General features: G+C 35.2%; 1 protein-coding gene and 1 long non-coding RNA gene across 3 annotated transcripts in view; one reads left to right on the top strand and one right to left on the bottom strand.

Annotated features, from left to right (window-relative positions):
* Positions 1-10,760, top strand: part of LOC125269073 — a 40,738-nt gene extending 29,978 nt beyond the window's left edge. The window contains exon 5 of the long non-coding RNA XR_007185020.1: positions 10,625-10,760. This is a non-coding gene — a long non-coding RNA (uncharacterized LOC125269073). The remainder of the gene's footprint in view (positions 1-10,624) is intronic.
* Positions 4,860-18,066, bottom strand: gcfc2 (GC-rich sequence DNA-binding factor 2). Of its 2 annotated transcripts, none has more exons than XM_048191801.1 (18): positions 17,739-18,066; positions 17,557-17,658; positions 17,337-17,480; positions 15,985-16,215; positions 15,803-15,900; positions 15,579-15,712; positions 13,483-13,666; positions 12,380-12,503; positions 12,176-12,236; positions 11,892-11,974; positions 10,766-10,965; positions 9,378-9,522; positions 7,571-7,692; positions 7,404-7,480; positions 7,218-7,284; positions 6,405-6,551; positions 6,184-6,323; positions 4,860-5,070 (listed from the first exon to the last, which is right to left on the bottom strand). In XM_048191801.1, the coding sequence occupies exons 1-18, from the start codon at positions 18,058-18,060 to the stop codon at positions 4,959-4,961; spliced, it is 2,493 nt and encodes an 830-aa protein (XP_048047758.1). In that variant the 5' UTR covers positions 18,061-18,066; the 3' UTR covers positions 4,860-4,958. The 2 variants fall into 2 exon arrangements, with proteins under 2 accessions (XP_048047758.1, XP_048047759.1); XM_048191802.1 differs by having other exon boundaries at positions 15,579-15,682; positions 17,739-18,065.
* Positions 18,067-18,285: the final 219 nt, after the last annotated feature.

Below are 18,285 nucleotides of genomic sequence, written 5' to 3'. Positions count from 1 at the left end.
ATCAACTTTTTGATGATATTCTAATTATATGACCAGCACCTGAGTATATATGTATATATATATGTATATAAGTATATAATATATACACACATAGCTAATCAAAACAAACAGATTAGAATTCAGGGAGCACGACTGCAGCACTAGATGTGGTTATGTCTAGAGTTACTTTAACAGTGCTTGACATTTGGAGTCCTGCTCTGGTTGCCTCCAGATAGTGTGTGTTAGCATGGAGTTGACAGTACAGTCAGAGTGCATTAGACCTGAGTGCCCTTAACTCTCTCGTGTTCAACAGCCTCGCCAGAAGACACACAATTAATCATGTCCTTTTGTGCATGACACAAAAAAATATGGACTCCGTGAAGCTAGCAGACAAATATTACCTCAGTGTGGAGTGGAGTTCAGGAGTCACATTGAAGAGCTGGGATTCACAATCTATTTTAAACCTGCAAATAAACAGTTTTTGAAATATGATGCTCTTTGGAACATAGTAAATGTTTTAATTCAACTTTTTACTCCTAATAAAAATGCAAAATCATTTTTTTGTGTACTAAAATATCTGTTGATTTGTTTACTCTTAAAGTGGACCTATTATGCAAAATTCACTTTTATAAGGTGTTTGAATACAGATGTGTGTGTAAACAAGCAGCCTATAATGGTAAAAATCCACCCACTCCTTTTTTTTTTTATAATCCCCATAAATCATAAACAGTCTCTCCAAACAAGCGGTTCCAGAAGCCCCGCCCATGACTGCAGACGAATGGCCCTAGTAGCTTAGCTTCTCCCCTTAGTGAGCTGTACACTATCAAGTAAGCATTCAAGTAAGAAATGTATTCTTATTAAAGCTACTAAGGTTATTTAATTAAGAGCAGTGAGTGATTTTCTATTTCTTTTGTTGTTTGATTCATGTTCACAGCATATACAGCAGTAAGTACTGTATATTACGCTGCTGTACCTTAATAATCAGATCTGACACATTATTTCGTTCCCTGCTTTTTTACGTCCACAGACATAACCGACTGTGTTTGTAAAGTTTGTGTTTTTGTCATAACCTTGTGTGTATTTGACAGTTACAGTGCAATAAAATGTGTAAGAGAAATCAGTTTAGTACTCACCGGACGCACACGTGCTTCAGATGCGTGTGCTCAGAAAACCATATATCAGAAGTTTAAACTGATTAAACGCATGCAAATAATAACTTTAATGTTAACGAAGAACTGCAATGTCACATGAGCGTGACTGTGATAGTGATGATAATCAAAACCAAACAGATATTTTGTTATTTTGGCAGATTATTCGATTCAGGAGTTATACAGACTCTGCCCTCTTCTGGAAGGCGTGGCGGGGAGCAGCAGCTCATTTGCATTTAAAGACAAATGCACGAACAGCACGTTTTTCCTTCCACTCAAAAACGGGCATTTACAACATTGTATAATAAATGATCTGTGGGGTATTTTGAGCTGAAACTTCACAGACACATTCTGGGGACGCCTGAGACTTACATCTTGTAAAAGTGGCATAATAGGTCCACTTTAAATGTCCTGTTTGCTGTGACGTGCTTAATGGATTCTTTTTGAGTCATCTCTTCAGAACTGACGCAAAAGGCTATTCCTGTGTGTGTATAAAGTGTAGAAATAGAGCTGTTGATATAATTCATCCTTGTGACTCATAAGATGGAGAAATTTGATAGCAAAGCAAAAGTTCAGGATGAGGCAAAATAAATGTATTCAGCGACTCCCATTCAAATGTTCAGTCTTTGTTTTCACAGAAGTTGAACTCTGTGTCTGTTTAAGTCATTAGGAAGGATTACCACCCCCTCCTGACCGAGACCGGAAAATTTGAATCCCCATCAAACCCTACCCCTGGGATAACCTCTGTAGGTATTTTGTGTAACCAAAAGTACATGAATGAATCAAGAAAGGCACAACAAGGATCGAATGCCTCCGCCTGAGGGAAGGAAGACAAAAGGAAAAGAATATTGTAGTTTTATGAGACCCCCGTCTAGAAGAACATAAATACTTGGATCTTAAAACGAACACCTAATTCAATTTGAGAATGCCTGCCAAATCCTAGCCTTTGTCCCAGATCTACTTTTCATGAGGTTTTCAGACCATTTGATCGCTAGTGTACATCCATTTTTGGCATCTAACATTCATGCCACTGCAAATCCTGGATCAGAGCTTTTTGAACTGCCAACCTAAACTTGAAAAATTAATGATCTTTTTTTGCGATAAGGAGGTATAATTCAGGACCATTTTAGGTTAGTTTATTATAGAGCAACTTTAGATTCCAAAATTTCCTTTCCTGTCATCATGTATTTCCTATTGAGCAGGATGAAAGGAGTCTCTTATGTTCACCAAGGCTGCATTGTTTTTGATTGAAAATCTGTAATATTGTGAAATATTATTACAATAATATATATATATATATATATATATATATATATATATATATATATATATATATATATATATATATATATATATATATATATATATGTGTGTATGTATATATGTGTGTATGTGTGTGTATATATATATATATATATATAATATATATATATACACACACATACACACACACACACATATATATATATATATATATATATATATATATATATATATATATATATATATATATATATATATATATATATATATATATATATATTTTAATTCATTTATTCCAGTGATGGCAATCATTACTCCAGTCTTCAGTGTCACATGATCCTTCAGATATTATGCTGATTTGGTGCTCAAAAACATTTCTTATCAGTGTTGAAAATCATTGTTGGGCTGCTTAATATTTGTTCTTTGATGAATAGAAAATTCTAAAGAACAGTATTTATTTTAAATAGAAATCTTTTGTAACAAATGTCTTCATTGTCACTTTTGATCAATTTAATGCATCCTTATAAATAACAAATAACTTGATTTTGCTAATTCAAGGAGCGTGGTATTGGGGGGGCGGGCTATTTTCACTCCAGAGAGAATTTGATTGAACAAATGAGTGGAAAATCTACATTTGCTATATTGTTGATTTGATATCTGATCATATACTGAGATCCGAGACTTTCAGATGAACTCCAGAACTGTAACTGAGAGTTAATAGAGAAGACAACAAACACAACCCCTGTGTCTGTATAAAACAATTGAGATCTCCTCTGTCATGTGGCTGGTGTATAGAGCTCACGTGATGTATCATTTAGCAGAACCTCATACAGAATGACGACACACATCAAATTATCTAGGACTCCTGATCATATTGATTCTGCTGTCAGATGTGATTCAGCACTTCAAAGCTTTGGGGAAAAAAAAAAAACTTGTGATATAATCGCATGACTCTGATCACTTTGAACAGACTCAATAGAGCACTATTATTAAATACAAGACAAATGAGGTTAGCCTTTCATCACACACCAATTCCACTTCCTGTTTCACCGGCACCAGGAACACATCCATCCCAACAGCAAAACCCGATGATCATGTTATCAAGCATGATTTGAGAATGTTACAAAGAGCATCCTATGTTTTTACCGAATGCTTTGTTTTGTTGTACCTTTTGTTTATTTCCAGGGCTAAATGAAACTTCAGTGAGGATTTCTGATCCCTACTGTAGTTCTGTTCCTACTTGTATTCCTCCTTAAGCAGTGCTTTCCTGCTAGGTTTTTAATCCTATTGTTAAGTTTACAAAGCCCACTTTGAGGGTCAAAGTATAGAATTGTAAATTTTTCACAGAATGAACAATATTTTCCTTTGAGTGGAGCAGTTCCACAAGACTATTGCATATAGTGGACAAAATACACTTTCTCAAGAGGCTTCTGGTTGACATGGGGACAGTAATGGAATAATTTCACAAAACAGTAGAATCAAAGAGAAATAGATAAATTAAACAAACCTCAACGTACTAGTCAAGAGATAGGATGTCTAAAATGTTCTGTGCCAAACGCTAAAGATCTCAATAGCCAAACATAATCGATTCAAGCGGCAGCTACATTTTTATCATGTGTTTACTTAAACTGGCTTAATAGAAAGTCATTCTGAATATGTAAGCTGTCTGGGGATCCATTCAATAAAATGCCATTGTTTGGTTTAGCAGTAATGATGTCATGAGTCATCCTCATAAACTGAAACATGCACAAGGGAAAACAAGCCACAACAAAACAATAAACCTATTTATTGAGTCTCTTCAGTCTCTACTGAGAAATAAAAAAACCTATAAAATATAACCAGGCTTATGCATTTTCTGGTTGTGTGATGCTTGCCCGTGCAAAACTTGCTGCATCAATGACTGTGTTCTTGCCCATTTGTTAAAGTTGGCATGAAATGGAGGATGCAATAGTCTTTTCTTCCCAACTGTGACTTGCATCCGAGTGAAATTGCTTCTCCAACAAGAAAAATCCAAGAACTATTTAACACCACTAATTACATCACTGAATCATGGGTCTCTGTACAGATTCAAATGAAGTGGAACAACAGGTTTGCAATTGGGGAAACATCAGTCACAATGATGGCTGGATAGCTTCTCAGTTTCAAACATCTGCGAGAGTATTTTCTTGGAAGGCCGACTTACTTCACAACAGGAGTTCTTCTGAAAAGAATCAGATTCATGGAAGATAAATCACTGTTCATGGTGACTCTGAATGGCACGTCTTTGTCTAAGCCAGTCATTTTAGATCCAAGACGAGGATTATTTAAAGCCCAGGAAACAGCTCTTTTGGGATATGTGTTCCAGAGGCATGAGACCAATATATGTGGGCTGCATAAATGGGTAAAATGAGTACCATATATCATTTCATAAAAATAACTATATTGTGTAATAGTAAAACAAATGAAAGTAAATGACAGTTCCAACCAAGGTGGGCCAAAATAAAACATTTTATTCACTATACATATACATATCAAACTGACTTTGCCACTTAAAAACATATAAAACCTTCTGTCGACACAAGATGGCTGCTACTGGAGAGCTTTTAACAGATCCTCACAATGATATTTTTCTGTTATGGTCCTAATACTGTCGTGTGCCTTTATGTTCTTGAGGATAAACAGCACATCAGATAAAAGTGCTCTAAAAAAAAAAAAAAGGAAAATAGTATTAGATCTCTTATACAATATAAAACATTTTACTACAAATTCATATTTCAAATCATTAATCAGTTTTTAATAGGGTGTAACGAGATTTCTCGTCGAGGTGAAAAGTTGTCTTGCAATATTGCCATGATGGTGTGTGAAGGTGAAATTAGGATAGAATATGCCATTGCTATGTTTATATTATGCCTCCACTGTCGTTTTGTTTTTATAGAAATAAAAACCATTTAATTCAGTTGAATAATGGTCCCATCCAGCTCATCCAACACGAGCTGCAAAGCCGTACGTAGTGCAGCAGGAATCAGTTCACTGATCACATGATGAGTGTAAGTGACGAGATGACTGATAAGACCATGGCGGAGCAGAGCCTAAGCGTCTGATAAATGTCTTATCTTGTAGAATGCGCGCTCAGCACCACCGCTTCCTATTCACAGAGTATGCGCAATCACGAAAGTAAAATGCAAGCACGCATTCAATCGCAATTTCAATAGCCCGCATTCTGAAAGCGACTACCTGATGCATGCAAATATCTCCCAAAATGAAAGCTATCTTAGGCTGGTCTGTGTAGTTGTAACCATCTCTTAGCTCTGTATCATGCTTGAAGAAAATTTGGGTCTCTATTTGCACTTTGAATATTGCGAGAATACTTTGATTATGGTTGCACTTCTTGTTTGCACTTAAGATTAACAAAACTGTTATTCATTTTTATTTATACTGTTTTTATTTCTATGATCAGTTTGTGGAAAGGAGTTCAGTTAGGAGGTCAAAAGTTGTAGAAGCTCATAAATCATGTACAGTTCTAAGGTCTGAAGAGACTCATATGAAATCATACAGGACAGAAGCCAGTCCGTTGAGTTTGGCAAAACCTTTTACAGCGCTTCAGTATTGTTGTCTTTTACTGCATATGATAATTCATACTCAGAAAGTACAAGATGATCAGTTAAAACATTTTAAAATGCACCTGCAGACTATTTTTCTTTTCATTTTGTCATTGAGTATTTCTTCAAAATACTAAGAAATCCCTAGTATTTAATAGCATAAATATAGTAAAAATAAGTGTAAATGACTGAACACGCTATTATACATCACATACCGTGTGCTGCTGGAGTCTTTGTTGTCCTTGAATATCGCATGAGCGGTCTGAAGAAGATGTTTGCTGAAGTTCTGCAGCTGAGGTAGTGACGATCCAGCGTTCACTTCAATAAACCATGAGTTTGGAAAAACATCTGCAATCTTTTTAGAAAGATGAAAGTTAGTTTAATAACTACCTTAGTAGTAGCCATAAGATTAGACAGACACTGTAAGCATATGCACCTTTTTGCATTTCTGGATGGTGTGTTTCAGATCAGATTCATTAAGAATGATTATCATCAAGTAACGGCCAAGAAGTTTCTCCAACATCAGCTCTTTAAGAACAAGTTCAGGAATCAAACCATCCCATAATGCCATGTTACCAAGCAACTGAAAACAAAAAAGATTTCATATACAAACAATCAGCATGTCACAAAGAAACGTTTTAATCTAAATATTAGATTACACATTAAGCAAAGATAAATAAATAAATTTTATTATATATATATATATATATATATATATATATATATATATATATATATATATATATATATATATATATATATATATATATATATATATAGAGAGAGAGAGAGAGAGAGAGAGAGAGAGAGGTTTGCTTTAGTTAAGTGTTTTAATCCACTCGGTTTACTGTTTGGGGTCAGTAAATACACACTGTATAAGTATTTTTATTTTAAATAAACCCTGTTCTTTTGAAATGTTAATATGAAATGTTTCTTGAACACCAAATCAGTATATTACAATGACTTATGAAGGATCATGTGACACTGAAGACTAGAGTAAAGATGCTGAACATTCAGCTTTGTCATCACAGGAATAAATTACATTTTAACATATGTTGAAATAGAAAGATTATTTTAAATTGTAACAATATTTCATTATTTCCAAAACTGCAGGCTTGGTGAGAATAAGAGACTTCTAAAAACTAAAAATAAATAAATAAATTCTTACCAGCCCCAAACATTTGAACATAGTGTACATTAATGTACAGAAATGTACAGTCACAACATAACCAGAAGTGAAATGTCACACCTTCACTGCTGACCAAAACTGTTTGTTCTGAAACTGGAACTGTGGTGACCTCTTATCCTCTAAAAACCTTACACAAAAAGCACAATGTCTTTCAGACACAAACATCCAGATGCAATCTTGCAAAATAACCTTTTAAATTATGATGATCAAATAAAAATATTAAAAACAAATCAAGATAAAACTTACTTTTTTGGGTACAATGGGACAAAGACGTCATTGTCTACTGCACTCCTTAACCTCTGAATAACTGCTTCTACAAAGGCCTGTAGGATGAAATCACAGGTTCATTATACTTACTGACATTATCCATAAAGTTACATTTGTTTTGATCCAAACAGAGTTTTGACAGATACCTTGACAGGTTTGCTTTGTTCACCATCAAATACAGAATAATCATCCTGTATTCTCTTGCACAGTGTCGTGAGGGTTTGAGACTGCTGCGTAGACACAGGGTCCCAGACCAGCTCCACAAAACCTGCCCAAAAACAAGCAACATTTTAATAAGATAATTAGTTCTGAACTTCCGAACGAATGCTGCACTGACAGCAAGACATTCTGATATGCGTAGAGTGCAACTTCATGTTTATTTGTCAGCAAAAGTTCACAGGATGACATGGGGCTTTCGTGACAAATACAGATTATGCTTCCGCATTTTTGTATCCCCGCCCACGGACAGTCAGATCGACAGAGGATTATTAACAGAACAGTTATTGAAAGGGTAAGGGTTTAATCACTGAAAATTGTATCGTTCTATATCTAATCTTTATACTACGGAAGAGGATTAGGGCCAAGCAATAATAAAAAAATAAAACCATCTCGAGATTAAAGTTGTTAAATTTTGAGAGAAAACTTGTTAAATTTAGAGAAAAAAGTCGAAAAAAAATGTTGAGAATAAACTCATTAAATTACAAGAAAAAACTCGTTAAATTTCAAGAAAAAAGTCAAGATAAAATGTTGAGAATAAACTTGTTAAATTACGTGAAAAAACTCGTCAAATTTGAGAAAAAAGTCGAGATAAAATGTTGAGAAAAAAGTCGAGATAAAATGTTGAGAATAAAGTCATTAAATTACGAGAAAAAAGTTGTTAAATTACGAGAACAAATTCGTTAAATTATGAGAAAAAAGTCGTTACATTTTGAGAAAAAAAGTCTATATAAAATGTTGAGAATAAACTCATTAAATTATGAGAATAAACTCATTAAATTACAAGAAAAAAGTCATTAAATTATGAGAACAAATTAGTAATTTAACGACTTTTTTCTCATAATTTAATGAGTTTATTCTCAACATTTTTCTCGAAATTTAACGAGTTTTTTCTCGTAATTTAACGAGTTTATTCTCAACATTTTATTTAGACTTTTTTCTCTAAATTTAACAAGTTTTTTCTCTAAATTTAACAACTTTAATCTCGTGATGGTTTTATTTTTTTATTATTGCTTGGCCCTAATCCTCTTCCGTATTAAACAGCATTCTAGTAGAAATGGAACATTATGGCAACGGATTTCTTGTACACAACAATGTTTTGCTTTGGGTGGAACAGACAGAACGGCGGTTTCTTTCAGTTTTCCTCTCCGTTTGGTCATGGTCATCCAGTTTGAGTTTTTTTTTTTTTTTTTCCCCAAAGTTTCTGTTACAGCGTTTTCTTTGCAGCCTTTAGCTGCTGTCTACAACACTCACTGGAAACCGGAAGTCACTTACTCTCGCAAAATGGTTACTCTTTGAATTCTTGCTCCTGGGAACAAATCAACACCATTATGACTAAAAGTTTGCCAAGAAGTATTTCCTACTAACGCATGCTATATTTGACTCTGGTAAGCGTATCCATAGCAGACTGATGGGACTGGCCTTGGACAGCAACATGCCCAGTGCATTATAGGTGTTGAAGTTTTCCTTCCTATTTGGCAAAAATGAAGAACAGCCTTTTTTCTCTCTTTTCTCTAGTCAGGTAGCAACAATTTCAATTTTCTTTCACCCATCTACTGTATAGGCAGGCAAGTTTTATTAAAAGTCTAGTGGTAAAGTACCCGTTTAATAGTAAATTACAATCAAATCGTGATATTAAATTATTCTCTGAAATATTCTGTTCCCAAAGTCAATATATAATGCAGCGACTGGTAGGCCTTATAAACCTGTTAGCGTAATTATGTGCATACGAGTCACCTTGAACTTTAGAGAGTATCGTCTTCTCAATTATGGTGGGCAGTGTCGTCTTATCCATGTTCTCAGATTCCTCAAAACCCTGACCGTGACAGAATCTCTCAACAGCAGAATACCACGGCAATGCCTCAAAGTCGTCACCTTCTGCCTACACGACAAAAAATAAATAACATGCTGTGAAATACATGTTAGTATATCCATCTATTAGGTATAATATAAGTGGCAAGACAACAATGACAGACATATATAGTCACACAGTCCGTGAGGAACAGATCGTTAACGACGGGTCCTTATGGTAATTACAGTATGTTGAGCAGGAAATCCAAATGTTAGACTTCAAATATGGCTTATCATTTGAAACATGTAAGTAGCAACTTTCATGGCTGCTCACTCTCTGGAAGCAAGAGTATAGCATGCTTATTGCATGACATGGAGGCACCAGTGTGATCATTTGCATGACAACAGCAAAAACAACTTAAAATACGCTGTCATTTTTGGTCATACAGATACTGTACAGGTTCATTCGAAACTGTAAAGTGTCTACTTTTATCTGTGTAAACTCACAATAACAACAAAACATTGTGGATTTGTAAAATAAAGCTTTCTGCTGTCTCAGTCTCCCTGAACTGGAGCATGTCACAAAAATGAACTGAAACTCAGTGTACAGGCTACTTGGATCACATACATGAATATATACAATATACATACAATATATCTATAGAATGCTGGAAATGTCTACTTTTAAACAAACCAATTAAAGTCAAAAATAAATTCAATCTGCTTATGTAATCTGTATGAAAACTGTGGAGATGGCGAGGCAGCATTGTCAAATTAATCTTTGCAGTCGACGCTGACTCAGAAAACACTAGTTTATTAATAAATAATTAAAATGTCTCCTTGCTATTGACACATTACTTTTGTCATTTCTTTGCGGCAAGCTTTATATGTGCACTTGAGCGTGGAATAGGCTATATTACGCCTATAAATATATAAAATACTCATTACGGTTTAGTATTATCCTTAATTAAATTAATATAAACATGCGATTAGATGACTAATGGCTTAAATGAACGACTAATAGTTGACTAGAAAAATCTTTAGTCGGGGGCAGCCCTAAAAATTACACATCAGACGTGTGATATGTGGTGTACTTAAGCTGTAAAAATGCAGTATTTGTAATATTTGACAATAAGCATACTTAATTGCTACTCATAATTACTGTCAAATGCTGTTTTTGTCCTGATCCACAGATCCAGATGGATGGAAGCCAAGCCTCTAAAATGTGGCGTTTCAGATCCAAACGCAGCAAATTTTGGTTTCCAGCTCATTTTGAATGTAGCACAAAATTATCAGATGGAATGTCAAAATAACAATGAATAACCATAAATCACCTGAAGTGGATTCCAGCCAATGAGCTGGTGTCGGATCAGGGGTGCCAGGAGCTTAGGGAGGCATAGGCCAATGTAGGCATTACTGTAAGAGTCTTTAAAGGAGATGCGCCACTCATCAAATCTGAAGAGGATTTTCTTCACGTCCCAGAAGTCTGTCTGAACATCTGCAAACACTTCCTGAGCCTTCTTCAGTAAATCATCTGAAATTGAATTAAAGTTATAGATGCAGTGCATATTCCATATGGACTTTAAACACAAGTACTGTATGTGATCTTTGGATTCTCAAAGCATTTCTAGGCTCTGATGCCACTGTTTAAAGTCAGCATGAAACTAGGGGTGTGCACAAATAGTCAAATACTCGACCTGTAATTATTATTCGAAAAATAAAAATACTATTCGATTTTTGATAAATGTTGCTTTGCTGGCCGTAAATGCAGTGAAAGTCTAAGCACGCAAACTGAAACTCACAATTATAACTAAATGCACTAGGCAGCGTTGTGGAGCTTGTTAACAAGTTAAATGTAGAGCGTCTGTCTCTAGGTGCAGTGAAGTTTGGAATTACTTTGACCAAAATCATTTTACTAAATGACCTTACAAAATGGAATTACTTTTGATCAATGCATCAACGTGTCGTGTGGAAACAATGTCGGGTGAAACTGAGTTATAAATATGACCACCATGAAATCACATGAAATCCAAACTCCAGTCGAATGAGGATAAAGACAGCTGTCCGTCACTGCATTCACAACTGCAGGTAAGCGCAGCTGTACCCCGAGTGAGCTGAGAAGAGAACTTATTTGATAGCAAAATTATCAAGAGACAGATCCTTCTTTTAAGTTTCATTGAGGGAGACGGGTTTAAGAACAGAAAACACAAAGAGATGTAAGAAACTTTGCTTAGCACACCGTTATCTTTGTCCCTGCAACATCTGTTGACAGAGCGCATTTCCATGTACTTATGATTAAAGATTACAAGGGCACATGAATTTAGAAAAAAATAATGAAGTGCGTGGATAGATCTCTTATAATAAAAACTGCAATATTCCATAAGAAAAAGAATTGTCGATTTTCATTTCATAGTGACTTTAAAAATTATTTTACTTGTGCTTCCATAAAACTACTCCCACCTCTTTTACTTTGTAGCTCCGCCTCCTGCTCTGCTGTTGGTTCCCAGTCACACGGTACGCACCCAATGTCTTCATAAGACAAGCTTAGACATGAAAACACAGAGAGAATAGAAAAACCAATGATAAATGACTTTGACAGCTGTAATTTAAAGATTATAAGCATCTCAGAAAGCCTCCACAGGCTGTAATCTATAAAGACTCGTAATGTCAGGCTGAGTGTTTCCAGTATTTACAGCAATAACATTCAGTAATGGTGAAAGTGTATACATAATAATCCATCTCACCTCTGCTGAGTTGGGCTAGAGCCTCCGGTTACGTCACCATTGCTGTGTGAATCAGTGTTATCTATGAGACATCCACAGTACACAATATTATATGAATGATTGCATGGAAGTTATGATCATTATAATCATATGAGAGGGCATTAGCCTCCTCTACAAAATATTCTTTCTATGAAACTACAAGGCTGTATTCAGTAGTCGTCTTACAGGTTAATTTCTGAATCTGTGAGGACTCCTCCCGTACTGCTTCTCTTCTCTGACTCACCAGCGCCTCCGCCTGGTCAATATAGAGACTGTGCACGTCCAGCTCAACAGAGTTTATCAAAGCCATCTGAAAAATAAAACAATCTACTTTAGGCTGTGACACAACAAGTCAACGTCAGAGAACTAGAGGTGACAAAAGCCGATTGTGTTGTTGCCTCGTGTTGGCAGCATCTGAGCAAAACTGCTACGCTTGAACAAACCACAAAAATGACAACTGACTGCCAACTAGCATGTTTTCTATGCCTGTGTGTAAGAAAATAAACATCTATATCAGCAGGTATTCGTCATATTGAAAATCAGCTATTACAAAAACAGCCTAATCTAAAGTGTGAATTTTTAAACAAACTTTTTTTTTTTTAAACTAAAATGGTATACAATCCCAGGTTAATCAATTAGATATTTTAAATAACCAACAGCAGCATTAAATGCTTTGCAACCAGTTTCAGAGTGTACGTTTGAGCGCAGCCGTATTAAGCACAAAATATGTGACTAACAACTGTACCTCCTTCCTCAAAACGGCAGCGTAAGTATTTGGACTATTACAGTGAATTTTTACACAGCACTAGAATACGGTTGTCAGTTCCATTTAACGCTGTTGTTGGCTATTTAGAATATCTAATGGATGAAATTGCGCCTCGATTGGTCTAATTTATTTAATTATGCGCTTTTTTTTTCAATTGTGGTAAAACTTCACTGTTTTGTAGACACTGCCATGTTTGATACTGTCACTACAGTTAGTTTGAATGCGGTTGTATGCGACTGTAAATGCAGCCATAGTAAACCCCTTTCTTAATTAGGCTTACACTGCATAAACCTTATCTTTTGTCATAAATAGTATCATTACGTAAAAGTTCATACATAGATTAGCTACAGTTATTATTTATTGGTAAATGATTGGTTATTTATATCGGTAAAATAACCAATGGATTAGTCAACTACTCAGATAATAATAGATTAACCGGTGGGAAAAATAATCATTAGTTCCAGTCCTAATATAATTATACAGTATTACATACATACTTTAGCAAAGATCAACTATTTTCTACCTTCTCAGACAGGCATTCCAGTAGGTTCTGTGAGAACACGTTCATGGTACGGTAGAACCGGAGCTGCTCATCTGCAGGGTGGTTTTCGAGGCTCTCTAAAGAGCTCTTGGCCATTTCCACATCCAGCTGCATCCTCCTCAGCTCTGCCTCCCGCGCCCTGTGCACCTCCCTCAGCGAATCCAATCTGCAGTGAGATTTTTTTTTAATATAAGTTTTATACATGTATATATATACAGAGCTGGATAGATTACTTACAAATTGTAATACTTAAAGATTCCAAATTACATGAAAGAAATTGTAGTTAGTAATCCACTACATTACACATTTAAGGTAATGTAATCTGACTACTTTTTGATTACTTTTGACCAAACTCATTAATCGCATTGATTTGAATAGGATAATCTTGTATCATATTAACCCTTGTGCGACCTTATGGACATTTTTGTCTTTTTCAGTTGTTTTTTTTGCCTATGTTAATGCCAACTGCATAAATTTAGGGTCAGGTGTGTATTTTTATTGGAATTTTACTATTTCACCCCCATTTCCTTTAAAAAAAAAAAATCTCTTTTGCACTAGGTACAAAAAAATTGTTCCTCTCGGGGCCTTATGTTTTGGCCTTAAGGGCCCAAAAATTCCCCACTGAAACTGCTTTTTTTAATCCAGGGGCCATTTAATTATAAAATGTTACAATCTTTGTTAATAGGCTTTCATTCTGTTGGCAAGGCTTCAAAATTATATTGTTTACTATTTTTTTTATTAGATGGTGCCAAGTTTGGCCCATAAAGCAAATACTCACTTTATTCATGATTTCTGCTTCTGTATATTATAGAGCCAATTGGATAAATTATGCAGCTATAATTGTGCGGGTGTGTTGGTATGGATGTGTGTTATAAAAAAAATGTGTGTGTGTGTGTGTGCGTGCTTGTAATATTTGAGATAGAAGACCTACTGCAATGCAAATCACAAATTCAACCACTGTGTGTACCAGCGGAGCTTTGCTGGCATCTAATGGGGAAAATTTGGTACTGCACCCAAACAAAATCTTACTGAAAACAAATTTTTTGAGATATCAGCCTCAAATTTGTAACACAACTTGTTTAGATTTATGGCTTTGATTTTCTAGCAGTTTTAGAGTTCAACATGTTTCATAAAATATATATTTTATATAATATAATTTTCATAAACTTAAACCTTCATAACGTTTTTTGGCTTCACTTTTTATTTTTCTTCATCTATAATCTGCCAAGGGTCTTCTTTAAAATGAGACCAAACTTAAGTTTGTGCTCCCAAGCTTCAAATTATTATGGCAGTTTTTTGACATGGACACATTTGTCCGCTATGGGCCTATGTGTAACTTTTTTTAATTGATGCACAAGGGTTAATATAAAAATACAAAGAAAAAGAAAATACATTCCATTTATCAACAACATGAAGTGTATTAAATATTGCATTAAGTCAGGGTTTCCCAGACTGGGGTTTGTGAAAGGAACTGCAGAGGGTTCATGAGTTTAATGAAAAGACACTTACTAAAAAAGATAAAAATATATATTTTATCTGTTTACCTGCATTTCATGAGACCATAAACCAACATCAGAGAACCACAATTTCATTTTATTATTATTATTATTATTATTATTATCTATTATTGGTCCAACTTATTAACTTAATATCTCAGGAGGTTCAGCTGGCAAAAAAGTTGGGGAATCCCTGGACTGCACGTAAATATGAAATGACTTGAATTTGTACATTTTATTGTGTTTAAAAGACAAAAGCCTTCCAAGGACACTAATACATGGTTAAATGATTCAGTGAGTGATAATTCAAATAATAATTAATGTGTTCGTCAGGAGTTGACTAGATATGCAATGTTAAGAAAACACTTTTTAAAAGTGAAATGATTTCTGTAAATCCAGTGATTTAAAAGATAAAAAAAGAAGTAGTGGGAGAATCAATGAATTATGAATAATTTACTGCCATTGTGGGAATTACATGTAATCAATAAAAAGCAAACAGTAGTGTATATAGTTAATATTTGTATTTTAATTATTTATTATCCATTAAATTGTTTTTTAGATGAATGCATTACTGCAGCTTACTTTCCAATGATCCTCTTCTTAATGACATCAATACTGACTGGTGGTAGCGTTTCAGGGATGTCCATTTTCTTCTGTCGGACTGGTCTAGGAGCCTGCCATTCCTTCTGAGAATACAAGGAAAGGTCCTTGAAACACTATGGGAGCGGTGTATAATAAAAAGCAAGTTAAAGTTAAGTTAAATATTATCCAAAATGGCTCAAGGAGATCTATTCAGCGGGTCTCACTTGGTGTCTTTTGACTCCTTTGTCAATCTGTTGCTCTTCCCACATCTGCTGGTCTTCCTCCTCCTGACTATCAGAAAAACTCTCGTCACTATCACTTCCTACAGAACACAGAAGCAGAACATGCCATCTATCTCCCAACTACTTTAGTGTTTTAATATACACAAGTAGTACAAGTTTCTCACCCATCTTCTCAGCCATTCGCTCTCTCAGAGTCTTGGGTTTGGGTGCAAACTCGATTCTGCGCTCATGATCGTCCAGCTCATTGTCACTGTCTTGTTCTTCGTTGCTCGGATCTTCTTCCTGTAGGCTTCCGGGAGTTTGGGGTGAATCCAGTGAGATGTAATCTTTCTGGGCTCTGGCATTTCTCCTTTTCTCTTTGGCAGCACGAATCTTTTTAGCATCAGGAATGATGACTGCAGGATTTGACAAATAATGATATTAACAATCACACTTAAGTGTTAAAGCAGGGTTAAAGTGATGGTGACTTTAAATTTTTTACTTCATTGGCATGGTACAAAAATTTGTGACTTTACTATATAAACACTGAAATATTTTTGGGGCTAAATGGTCCTTAAATGGCCACCATAGGAAATTAATGGGAAAAAAAAAAAAAGTTTCCTATTTCCAATTAATACAGTGTATACAGATATTTTATACAGAAATAAATGGTGCATAATTCAGAGGTACCATGAGATCACCTCAAAATAAAAAATATTAAAGAATAAATAGTATTAAAACAAAATTTAGTACATTAAAGGGTTAGTTCACCCAAAAATGAAAATAATGTCATTTATTACTCACCCTCATGCTGTTCCACACCCGTAAGATCTTCGTTCATCTTCAGAACACAAATTAAGATATTTTTGTCTAAATCTGATGGCTCAGTGAGGCTTCCATAACCAGCAATGACATTTCTGACGAGAATATTTTTGGTGCGGCAAAAAAACATAACGACTTATATAGTGATGGCCGATTTCAAAACACTGCTTCATTAAGCTTCAGAGCGTTATGAATATTTTGTGTCGAATCATGATTCGGATCGCGTCAAACTGCTAAAATCAAGTGACTTTGGTGCTCCGAGCTTCCTGAAGCAGTGTTTTGAAATCGGCCATCACTATATAAGTCGTTATTTGTTTTTTTTGGCGCACCAAAAATATTCTCGTCGCTTTATAATATTAATATTGAACCACTGTACTCACATGAACTGATTTAAATATGCTTTTACTACCTTTATGGATCTCGAGAGAGGAAATGTCATTGCTGGCTATGGAGGCCTCACAGAGCCATCGGATTTCAACAAAAATATCTTAATTTGTGTTCCGAAGATTAACGAAGGTCTTACAGGTGTGGAACGGCATGAGAGTGAGTAATAAATGACAGAATTTTCATTTTTGGGTGAACTAACCCTTTAATTTCCCTAAAAAATGTTATGCTTATTGTATTCAGTCTGTTTTGACCACCAATGTGACCCCTAATTTAAGAATACCAGAGGGTTAATGGTTATTGAGGCAAATGATTTAGTTGAAGACAGAACCTCTATGTGGTTTTGAAGAACCAGATGAACTTGACATGGTGGAAGAGCTTTCTTCATCATCATTATCACTGTCAGGAGGAATGTCTTCATCAGAGGCATCAGCATCACTGTCAGACTGCACACTGACATCCTTATTCTTCTTAACTGAAAACATATGAAGTGTTATGGACCTTAACATTCACTGACAGGTGAACAGCAGTTATTTCAGTTACAGGCGCACCTTGTCCGCTCTGTAACGGTACAGGAGAATCCTCTTTTTTCCGCGCCTGGAACACAACTTCTCTGTTGACGGACCGTTTCACTTTAAAACTTCCCTCAGTGGCTGTAAGAGTCAGGTTTCTTCGTTAAAATGAATCTATTTACAATATAAGAGCATATGACTGGCTATAGTAAAATACTAACCGTCTTTATCGTCAAAGAAGCTGAGTGTTTTGCTCTTTGACTGGAGTGCAGTGACTGAAGGCTCCTCTGCATCACTGGAGTCACACTCGCGAGCCTTTGAAATCCCTCCTCGCGGCAAATCTGCTTTTGAATCTGCTTTCTCCGTTTCCTTTCCACGGTCAACACCGCCGAGCTTTTCATTCTCATCTTCATCGCTGGATTCATTTTTCCTTTGCCTGAAATTTCTGCGCGGCTTTTTATTAAACATTTTAAAAGCAATCCAATGTGAACGTGAAATCAACGCTCTGTAATGACGTACTTCCTGGTCGTCGTTTAAAAACATTTCATAATAAAAGACCTGCATCTGCATGAAGAAATCGATTACATTTTCAATTTATTGTGATGTAAAAACGTTTACTTTATATTTTGTTATAATATGTTGTATACGTTTAAATGTAAGCATCTGTTCAACTTAAACTGGAAGTCCTATCTTCAATGTTTGCTGCCTTATTTAAAAAAAATAATGCTGTGAATTAAACTGTATTAAAACTAGCTTTGTTAGTCTTTA

The sequence above is a fragment of the Megalobrama amblycephala genome, linkage group LG5, assembly GCF_018812025.1.
Source record: "Megalobrama amblycephala isolate DHTTF-2021 linkage group LG5, ASM1881202v1, whole genome shotgun sequence".
Taxonomy (NCBI): Eukaryota; Metazoa; Chordata; class Actinopteri; order Cypriniformes; family Xenocyprididae; genus Megalobrama; species Megalobrama amblycephala.
The sequence above is the reverse complement of the archived record's forward strand: the minus strand, read 5'-3'. Positions and strand labels throughout refer to the sequence as shown.